We start from the raw sequence: 11,377 nt of genomic DNA, 5'->3' as shown, positions 1-11,377 counted from the left end.
TGTTAATGTAAGCTCTCTGAGAAGAAGACTTTTAAATTCCATCCTCAAATTCAGACAAACTGAACTTTGAATGATCTGCATCAATGCTTGCATAAACTGTTACTGTCCAGAGTTGAATATGTGCTCTTTGTCTAAATATTCCACTGATTCTAGAAGTAACCCTAGATGCACTCTATAATTTTGTATTTCAAACACCAGAAAGTGGTATTGTGGAATATAACTTCAAAATAGTAATATAAAAACAAGAACATAAAATACAAGAAAGTATCTTTTATTCTTGTGCCATGTTTTTAAATTTTGACATAGGTTTCACTGCTGTGATAAAAGTATACATCTTATATGAAATCCTACTTAGAAATATTAGTCATTAATTTGTAATTTAACAAATCTATTATGGAAACAAAAATGTATAAACTTTCTTCTTTAAGAAGATTTTTGGAACTTTCAGTTTGAAAGAGAATCATACATGAAAACAAGGATAACTCTTACGGTAGTTTAATCCATACTTTATATTAAACCTAATGCCTAACAATTTATGAGTGTCTATTACTTTGAGGTATTGTGCTTTGACATTAATTTCTGTATCTAACACCAAAGTGCTATAATATCATTTAGTAACTTCCATTGAATTCTGTAAGAATTGTAATCTCACATTTTTTATTCAATTTGTTTTTAAAATTATACAAGGCACATTAAATCTAATTGAGAACAATTGACAAGAAACAGATTAGTGCCAAATAAATTTGTCTGTCATCATTAAGCTATACTTTTTTCACTTTGGCAGGACTAATATTGCTGCTTTAGGACTTTCAGATATTTCAAAAAATTTATTACAGCATGAAGTAAATTAAAATGTCTCAAGTCTGTTTCTCATCTACCCATGATTCTATCAGATTCTTCTACACTCAACATTCCAATTCATTGTAGCATTTTCTGTATTTCTACTTCAAACAGCATGACTCATTAAGGTTTTGAGAAAAAATAAAACTTCCCCAAGAAGTCCTGCAAAGGCAGGTAAATCTAAATGTCTTACCTTTGCTCTGCTTTCATAGAGAAAGTGAACAAAACCGCCTTCTCTGCTGGCTCTAAGACCACCAGCAATGTCTTTTTATGTGATTTGTGCAAATCACATCAGAGAAAGGTGGCTAATTTCTGTTGGAAACCTATTAAATTCAAAGTCCACAGAGAAATTTCAGCATCTTATTTGAATACCACTTTTTATTTGTGTGCTTATTTTGTGTGCTTGTTTTTTAAGTGATAAAAATAATGGTACAAAGTCAAGCTTCCTAGAAAATTTTAAATTTAGTTTTGCCAAACTTGCTGGAATTTTTTTTTCCTGAACAATGACACATTGTAATGTGTTTTGCTGATATTTCCCTGAAGTCAGCATTTTTCTTAGATATAATTATTTATTTAAAGATTTATAGTAGTTTTGCAAAGAATAGTCAAACATTTTTGCCTAAAAGGGTAAATGGAATTTCAAATATTTATACTGTTGTATACGAATAGTCCTCGATGTGCTTTCTGAAATGCTTTGTGTGTGCTTAAATAGAGTGCCAAAAAAGTCAATCATGTAAAAATTGTTTAATATTTACCAACTTATTACAGAGCAGTTTGCATTTTACTTTTCACTACATCCGCATTTAGCATTAAGACAAGAGTGGGTCAAGTTTGGCCCGTGCGGTTGAAGGTTCAGTCAGTAGAGTAATCACAACACGGTCATCCCGGCCTTGCCATAACATCTCTCCTTCGAAGTCAACCAGTCCATGCTTCCTGGCACGCATGAGAATGCCCACAACTTTATCTGAAATATGAACGTATCTGTCAAAGAGATCTCCAAAAGTAACCTGGATCTTGCCGTCCTGTCTGTGGTGAGCCATCGTTCGGATGATGAAGCACATGTCCATGATTTCTCTGTAGACATGCTCCTTGGCTCTCTTGGCCCTTTCGGCAGTTTTGGTTCCTTCCTTGGGACAGCCGTAGCCTTCATCTCCTTTGTGCAGGCAGGTGGACATGGCCAACTCATAATCAAACTCTTCACTGAAAGGATTGAGCTTCTGAGATTGTCTGTGTTCATCAGCCCAGTGTTGCCATCTTTCTGTCAGGTTGCCCACTTGGCTGTATTCTTGCCGGGCTTTGCAGTTGAGTTTCTCTGTGAATCTATTTGCCCTAAAAGAGAGAGAGAGGATGAAGAATCAAAATATTGATATTTTAACACCCAAGGGTTGCTTTCTGTTTGTACTCCTTGTACATATGCATCTTAATGTAACTCTATAATTGTTTCATTATAAAAGAAATATGAACAATTCAAAAAAATAAGAGATAATAATTTTTTCTAGGTCTCTTTGCCTTTATAAGTAAAGCATGAACTCTTGGACTACCTAAAAGTCAGAAATTTGTATTCCTCATCCATACAAGTGACTCACCCATCCTTCTCCCCAGCTCCGAGTGGCTTCATGTGTGGAAGCATTGGAAGTGGGAGATGTAGAGCAGGGTTGAATTTGCTTATCGGAATGGCATGCCCGAACTCAATAGCCCCTTCTATCTGAACTCTCACAATTTGCTGTTCAGAACCCAGGAACGGGTCAGATGTGGGTCTTCCTCACTATCCAAACTCACTTCCTGCAGTCTGGTCATTCAGATGCAGGGGGCTAACACTCTGGATAGAGAGGCAAGCATACTTGCGCCAGCATTGTTTTCTTCGAAGAGGAAGGACATCCACTAGATGGCGACCTTTCACTAATTCCCGTGGTTTGGTGTCCTACACTTGCTGCATTGTTTCACTATTGCAGTAGAATTCAAACTAGGAGTACACTGCTGAGTATAACACTGCTATTCTTTGTAACCACATGGACAAAAGTACATGACAAAGTTAATTGGGAAAAAGCAGCATACAAAAACTTTACACAATTATCACAACTTAAAAAAATCATACATGTATGGAAAAGTGCTAGGAGCTACACTGCCCTGAAGTGGAATGCATTTCCCTCAACCCTGCTGGTCCTCGTCTTCATCTGCATCTCCATAGACTGTCCCTGTTCAGCTGCTCGGATTATGGGCTGCTTGATCTCATGATCAAAGGAGAGTAAACACCTAGTGCCCTTGGAATGATGGCAATCCATGGCAGACATAGTCTTCAATAGCAAGCCCAGGGTCATCCTGGCAAAACCCAGAGCTCAGCCTCATTTGAGGCTGGAACATCTTGCTGGAGAAGCGACTTGAAACATCTCAGAAGAAAGTGAAAAGAATAGCATGATTTATTAACTCATACTTTTCGTCTCCTGAGCACCAGCTGTGGTTCTGTCCTATAGTATAAAACATAATACATTCTCCCTTTAAGGAGCTTCTGGGCACTTTGACATTCCTTCCATCCCCTCTTAAAGTACTTATGACAACTACTGTGTGCCAGACACTCTTTTAGGTACTAGTTGAATATTCAATAATGAAAAAAGAATGGCGAATAACCACTAAAAGACATTCATGAAAATCATCAGAGTAAACCACATTTGAGTATATATGGTACAATTCTAACCATGTAAAATGTGTGCACACCAGGCTGAAGAAATCAAGAGCGTGTGCACAATTGAAAATAATTATGTTGGTATCTAGATGACAGTGGATTTTTTTTCTTTTTCAAAATTCTCTTTCATGCTGGTATTACAGTTGACCCTTGAACAACACAGGCTTGAACTGCGCGGGTCCACTTATACATGGATTTTTTTTTATAGTAAATACTACAGTACTACAGGATCCTCATCGGGTTGTTCAAGGGAACAATGGTCGGGGAGGGGTTCTGATCTTTCAAGCACTTGAAAATCCGAGTATAACTCTACACTTATACTGTATCCATGGTTCCACCTCCATAGATTCAACCAACCATGGATTGTGTAATACTGTTGCAAGCATTTATTTTAAAAATCCGCTTATAAGTGGACCCACACAGTTCAAACCCATGTTGTTTTGCATCAACTGTATTGATCTTAAAATTTACAAGAAGCAGAAAAATAGAAAAATACTCAAATTATCATCCAGAGGTAATTTGTTTAAACTGTATGTTATATGGGTCTCTCATTCATTGATGTCGTACTTTTTCTTCTAATTTTAATTAGGAACTTAAATTCCCTGAGTGTTGACCCTATGTCATTTGGGATAAGGGTTGGGGTTGGTGAGGTAATAACTCTGTGAAGAAGAGAAACATCTAAAAAATCACCTACTAAATCTTAATTTCCATTTGTTATATGGTCAAACTGTAATTCCCAGTAATAAGAGAAAAGGAAAGCAAAAGAATTGGTCCTATTAGCAAGAATTAGGAAATAGACAAGGTTGTTTTAAAGAAGTACTAGAAGAAAATTTATCTTAATGAGTATTTAATTTTCTCTATCTTATAAATGTTCTATATTGTCTTAGTATTTCCAATTTTTAAAAAGTATGGAAGTTTCAGGTTTAAATCAGGATTAGAAAGTCTTATACCCTGAGTATCCTCCTGATCAATGAATGTAAGACTTAATATATCAGCTTATCCTGTTTTTCTAAATTTCAAGTAAAAATGTGAATAATAGTTTAGATTGAGCTTTAGAAAGACAATCTCGTATACATTTATAGAAGCAAAGCGATATTCAAAGACTGGCACCACATCCATATCTTAGGCTAGAACACTTCTCTGTCAGTAAACTGAAGAACTTCCGCCACCCTTTCCAACTTCTCAGGGAAGTTCTGGGGAGAATCTGCTCCTCTGTCCACTGGTTTGCTTGCCCTTCGCCACAGGAAGTATAGTCAATTTGGTTAATGGGAGATTGATATCTACGGGGTCACATTTATCAGAAGCAGGGTGACTGAATTCAAAACTGTGCTCTCCTTTCTGTTATCAACCAGGTTTGGGAGCCAAGCCTGTGCTTCTCCTTGCAGATGGGCAACTGTCCTCAGAGTCCATGGAAAGGGTTCCAAGCTCGAGAATTGGGGGCAAATATTAGAAAGCCATACTTTCCCCTTCATATCTAGCAAATATCTTCAGTATAGTTGTACCAAAACACTACAGTTTGGGAGTTATTGGGATTCCACTAATTAAGTTGATGCTTTGATCTCCATTTGATTTCTTGAGTTCATTCTGTCCTCAGAGAATCAGTCTAACACAGTGGTTAAGAATGCAAGCTCTAGCATCAGCCTTCCCAATGTCGTCACTTACTAGCTCTATGACTTGTATACGTCTCTGCGCTCAGTTCCGTTTTCTATAAAATGCACCGTCATGCTCAACCATTAGTATTTTTGCCAAACAGAACTTGGAGGAGAGGATGGATGAGTGATTGTCATTTCAATATTGCATCATTACTGTATGGGAAGTAAAATTTCCTTTGTCTAAAGGAGCTGGACCAAACAAGTCACATAGCTATACAATCAAAACACTGAATATTTAAAAAATAAAGCATAAAATAGAAATCATTTTCATAGTAAAGCCCCAGTTAGTAAAACTCTACTGGTAAAGAATATTTCTACTTTCTACCAAACCTGACTTGTCTCTGTTATCCATAGAACATCTTAACCACCAAGAAAACTTTTTTTCTACTTAAATATTCGTGACACATAATTTTCTCCCTATTAGTGGATATGGGGAAAGAATGGTGCTTAGAATTAAAAATAAATGAACAAAACCCCCTTTCACATAGGCCTCCTCAATAATGCCACATTCCTTTCCCAAGCAGTATATGAGAGTCCCATCAGGTAAAAAGTCCCATTGGGCTTCTGCTGAAGCTTCCTGAGCATAGCTAGGATTACTGCTGACATTCAGAGCTGCTGTTGCTGTGTACAACGTTCTGGTACCCTACGTATTCTAAGACTAAGGGAAAGGAACCAAAGAAGGAAGGAAGGGATTTCATTCCCATTCTCCTCCCCAAACCCTGAGAGCCAATCTCCTAGCATCTCGTAGTGTTGGGATCACCAGGACTGGCCCCTTGCATTATAATGAGTACAGCTTATTAAGTAGCTTTCCTGGGTCCGTTGCTTTACATAATTAATACCAAAATAACTCTATGGATTATCACATCTATTTTTTTTAGATGAAAACAAAGAAACTTAGGATTTGCCAAAGTAACCATGATTCAAATCTCTCTCTCATTCAAAGGTGTCTCTCTATCACACTAAGAAGGTGTCCATGTACATGTCTGTTTGGGGGAACCAACAGAAGGGTCCGGTATGCAAGTTCTCACTTCCAGGTGAGACAGTTTAGAGTAGTGGTCAAGAGGGTGGGCTCTGGATCCAGAGTGCCTGGGTTCAAACCCCATGGGCTGTACAATCTTATACAAATTCCCTAATACTTCTTTGTCTCATGTTCCCATCTATCCAATGAGGATAATGATTATGCCTACCTCATGAGAATGTTTTGAGGATTAAATGAATAAATACTTAGACAAGTGCCAAAGAAGAGTTACATGCGTTGGAGATTGGTCCCAGCTGTCACCTCCCTACCTCTGGCCAATTCAAAACATGCTGACAGGAAGATCGTCATTGTGCCACCCTTAGTCTTTATTCCGTTGTGTTTATTCTGTTCTTTTGTTTCGTTTTGTAGCACACACACCCCCCAAATTCACAAGGCCAAAACTTAGACTATGGTTCCCTATGGTCTGGTAGAATAGTGATTTCTGATTATGAATGCCTATGTGAATGTAAGTAGAGCACAAATCTAAATCTCTGAATGCATCCTCAAGGTGCTGCATGAGAAGTAGCATCACGTCTGGTTTCAAAGCATTGCATTTGGAGACAGGCATACACATCTCAGGTCACTAACTTGCTGAGTGAAATTTCCCTCTGAGCTGCAGTGCTCTCATCCCTAAAATGGGATATTACCTACCTCATTGTGAGAGTTCTAAGGACAAAGCACGTAAAATACCCATAGCACACACTAAATGCACGCAGAATTATGATTATCTAAGTCTGCCATTTCATTTTTCTTGAAAGCTTTCAATATAATAGTGCTAATTCTTTCAAAACATCTTTAAAGTCACAAACTGTGACAGCTTTTTGTCAAATAAGGTAACCAGTTTTGTTCTTTACTTTCTGATTATTTCATAAAAGTTGAAAAAAACACCTACACATCTAACCGTTCCCAGAAGGAGTCAGTTTATAAGCATTCGCCACATCTGAGACTTTTCCTATATTCTGATATCCTGTGGTTGTTGAGTGAGAAATCCTGACTTTGTTATGTGGAGGCAGTTAACTGTCTTGAAACAAAACATGCGTTTCTTGTCAGACTAAAGTATCAGTTTGAGTCAGAGTGTGTGTGTGTGTGTGTGTGTGTGTGCATTTAATTGTTTTCGGATTGTGATATTTTAATTACCTAGCTTTAATAGCATTTCTATCTTTGTTTATAAGCAGAACAAAGTTTTCTGAAAGTTTGAAAAATTGCTAAATAATAAAATCTATATGAGGAGTAATAACTTTCATATAGTGAGCTTATGTGCAGGCACTGTGCTAAGTTCTCATCTCCTCCCAATACAACAGAATTTATTCCAAAAGGTTACTGTTGCCATTGTTTTACAAAGGAGGAAATGGGTTTAGAAAAATAAGCAGTTTTTTTTTTTTTTTGTGGTGAGAACATTTAAGAGAGATTCTCTTAGCAACTTTCAAGTGTATAATACAGTATTGTTAACTATAGTCAGGGCAGAGCTGGAATTTGAACTTGGGTCTGACTTCAGAGCCTGCTTTCACGTCAGACAGCAGCTCCCCACCTGTATACAGGCTCACAGAAATCCGTGTTCCAGGGGCACTATTTGGGTAGATGTGTCTCTTGAAAATATTTTAGACATTTTGGAGAAGGGAATGGTTTCTCCACTCAGTCTACCAGCAAATACTTGTCTCTGCAGACAAATAAGCCAATCTGTTACTCGTTATAGAATTGACTTAAAACATTTACCCAAAGCAGATACCCCTCTCTGGTGGCTTCATCTTTGTTGTGGCTAAACCTTGAGTGTTCAAAACAGAAAGGAGAAACCAAATAGTGCAGGCCCTTGGCCCAAAGGTCCATGACTGAGCTTGGTACTGCCCTCTTAGCCCAGGGGCATGCCTTTCCCCAGACCTTGCTGCCTGCCCGATCTGTGAGAGTCTCGCTCTGACTTTGGTAGTCCTTCCCTGCTCTCTGGGATTCCCGCAGCTGCCTGGGGCTCAAGGCGGGATAAGGAGTTGGAAGATGCGTTCACTTACTGGGAGGGCAAGGGGCGTTTGATTCTGGCAGCGGCCACCCGCTCTGCATCCTGCTCCAGCCTCTCCTCCGTCTCCCCTCCGTAGCCGCTGTCCTCTGTGTCTATGCTGTTGCTCCTGAACTTGGGCTCCTCCCGCTCCTTCTGCTGCATCTCTTTCCAGCCTTTGGTCAGCTCAGATACCAGGTTGGCACATTTTCTCCTCCGCGTTGGGGAGCCATGGCCGCGGAGGATTCTGTCCATTTCACTCTCTGGCTGCCCAGCTTCAGGCGCGTCACCACCCTTCTCGTATCTGTGGCTGAGGTGGCCCACGTCCCCTCCTCTCTCATAAGCCTTGCTGACAACTGTTTTGGTCACCTCTTTCCTTCTGATCTGAGAGACCTCGGTGGCTTCCTCTGAGCTTTGTCCGTCTCCATGTCCCTCTGGCTTTGGGGAGGAAGACTTTGGGGCACTCTGAGCTTTCCGGTGGGTGGTGGGGTGTATCACTGGTCCAGAAGCTTGGGGTGGGTTCTGGGTCCCTCCTGGCATCCAGCCTGTGGGCTCCTGGGCCTGCCTGATGCTGTTCTCATTGGCCCACTGCTGCCAACCTCGGGCCAAGCGGATAGCCTGGGTGGCTGTGCGTACCTTCCGGAGGGCACTCTTGGCCGGCCCCTCCTCCCTTTCCTTTTCCCCCGGAGCCATGCTACCTTTCTCTTCTCTGCTGCTAGCCTGGGCACTGGCTAAAATGAGTATGGGCCGGTGGAGGGCCTGGGATTTAAATAGAAGTGGGATGTGGGGTGGGAAGAGAATTTGGTGACGGTGGAAACTATGTTAAGCGCTTCTTGCCAAGATGCAGTGCCTTCCCTGTGATGGTGTGCTTTTTTTAAACCCTGACAGCTCCAGTTTCATAGAGCAGAAGGGCGTCTCTGTTGGTAAAGGACAGCGATAGGACCACGCCCTTTCTTCTCCAAGTGCCAGAGTGGAAATTACTAGATCCGATCATGTGTTCAGCCTTAGGTTTTTCCTGACCTTAAAATATGGTCCTACCATTTATAGGAGCATAAAATATGTGCACAAGTTGTGCTGGGAACATTATAAGCTTGTTTCCATTGAAACCTCAACAGCTTTCAATATAGCTCTTAGTCCCCATTTTATAGCTGAATACAATGACACATAACTTCCTATAGCGAATAATATCTGAGACTCAAACCCAGATGTCTGATGTAAGGCATGTGCCTCTTTTCACTCTACTCATCAAAGGTCCTAAGTTGCCTTTTTCTTTTGTCTTCAACTCTATTCGATACAGACTTTAGAAGTCACCTCATCCAACCTCCATTTACCAGATGAGAAAATTGAGGCCCAGATAAGGGGGGAGACAAGGGCCTGGTGTTTTAGTCCCACGTTTGAATTATTTTATAGACAAATCCTATTAATACACAAGACGATAGTCAAAATTTTGGTCCAATTATTTTTTTACAAAATCTTTAAATTGAGACCAACACACACACTGAATTTCAGAGATTATTACAACAAATCTTTTCAAATATTTTGTTAAAGCAGACTATTTAAAGACAAAATAAGTGAATGCTATCAGAAGCAACCCCTACCCGAACTTTTGTTTTTAATAACACAACCTTCCTTAGCAGAACTTCAAGTTCATGCAGAAAAACCATTTTTTCAGTTCTCAGAACAAAGACTGAAATATAGTTTTTAAAAAAGGACTGTATAGATAGGTCATTTGGACAGGAAAAGAACCATCTATTAAGTGTCCTAAACCAGGTAAAAATGCTCAGGGCTCAACACTGAGTAATTTCTTAAAGTAAGACAAATAGAATTTTTTCTTCATACAACAGTTCTATAGATTTTTAAACTGTATACTTTCCTCCAATCTTGACATGCAGTTAACCACACTGATTGAAAACTGCTGTCTAAGAGCATAAAAAAGGTAAGAACTTTAAGTACTTCTGATTGTGAGACAAATTTATTTAAAAAAATATGTTGATGTCAGTTTTCCATCCTGTACGTCATTTACCTCCCAGGATTAAGACAACTGGGGAGACGATTTACTACTCTATCTAGAAATCTGTCAGATGTGTTTTTAGAGTTCAACAGCATCTGATAATGTTAACTGTGGTCTGACAATGCAGAGACAAAATCCCTCTTGATTAAGAGGAAATTGGATCACAAGAAAAGAAAACTATGACAAAGATTTCAATCTGAGTCTGAAATTTCTGGCATTCTTTCTTAGAATGCAGACACACTGCAGACTGTTTGGTTCCTGTTAGATTCTCTTCATCTACTTGGAATGCCTTGGGGAGGAATGGGGTTCCTCAGAGATGCCCATGAACTCAACCCAGGACCAGGCTAATTTATAACTCTCCAAGGGACTTTTCTGCTTCCCTGCCCACACCTGTTCCACATTCAATTCTTACAGGGAGAGAATGGAAACAGCAAAATGTTACTAGTCTTTCACATATTAACAGGCATTGCAGTCAGCTGCCTGAGGCTTAGGGCTATCAGTAGATAGTCTTGGCAAAAAACAGGCAGCTACTAAAAGAATCTGGTCATTCCTTCTGAGATTTTGCTTCCACAGCAACTGTGGTCCTTCACTCATGCTTCTTCAGAAGAGAGTGTGAAATCCTTTTCCTCCTCGTGTCTGCTTTGGGCATTCCTTCCCTAAAGAAAGGTCTGTATGCTACCTACTGTGCATCTTATAAGAAATATTATATCTTCTTTCTCAACCTCGATCTAGATTCTTAAGAGTTCAGCATTCTTCTGCTTTAATAGAAGGTGTAAAAGAAATGAAAATAAAGTCTCAAAGAAAGATATAGTGAACTAAGTAGTTTACAATGTGAGTTTCCTGTGAGACCATGAGATTAGAAACTGTAGGTGAAGATACAGACCTGATTAATGAAGTATTTACCACCTAAGAAATTTGTCATAAGTGTGAAAGTGTTTTGTAAAAAATATTAGTTATTATTTGATCATATGGGCAATACTAGGGAAGGGAGGGAGTTATAGTTATACAATTCTCTGCATGATACACTTAGAAGCCAGGTGGAGCCAGCTCTCATCGCCGGCTATATAATCTTACTAAAGAGACTTTAGAAACCGACGTTTGCTCAAGGCTTATATGAAACAATAATTTCATTGATCCTTTCTACATAAACGAATACGATTTTTACTTGTTCATTCACAGAAAAGTGGGAATG

At 39.3% G+C, this 11,377-nt stretch overlaps 1 protein-coding gene across 1 annotated transcript; it reads right to left on the bottom strand.

The window, feature by feature from the left end:
* Positions 1-1,565: 1,565 nt before the first annotated feature.
* ABRA (actin binding Rho activating protein) lies at positions 1,566-8,922 on the bottom strand. The gene is made up of 2 exons (XM_036829806.1): positions 8,191-8,922; positions 1,566-2,169 (listed from the first exon to the last, which is right to left on the bottom strand). Exons 1-2 carry the CDS (start codon positions 8,865-8,867, stop codon positions 1,650-1,652), a joined length of 1,197 nt encoding a protein of 398 aa, XP_036685701.1. The 5' UTR covers positions 8,868-8,922; the 3' UTR covers positions 1,566-1,649.
* Positions 8,923-11,377: the final 2,455 nt, after the last annotated feature.

This window comes from Balaenoptera musculus, chromosome 17 (genome assembly GCF_009873245.2).
Source record: "Balaenoptera musculus isolate JJ_BM4_2016_0621 chromosome 17, mBalMus1.pri.v3, whole genome shotgun sequence".
Classification (NCBI taxonomy): domain Eukaryota; kingdom Metazoa; phylum Chordata; class Mammalia; order Artiodactyla; family Balaenopteridae; genus Balaenoptera; species Balaenoptera musculus.
Note: the sequence above shows the minus strand (reverse complement) of the source record. Positions and strands in the feature narration are given on the sequence as shown.

Coding starts and splice junctions, on each gene's coding strand:
- ABRA (XM_036829806.1), bottom strand. CDS start 8,867: ATGGCTCCGGGGGAAAAGGAAAGGGAGGAGGGGCCGGCCAAGAGTGCC. Junction 2,170..8,190: donor AAACGCCCCTTGCCCTCCCA/GTAAGTGAACGC, acceptor TCTCTCTTTTAG/GGCAAATAGATTCACAGAGA.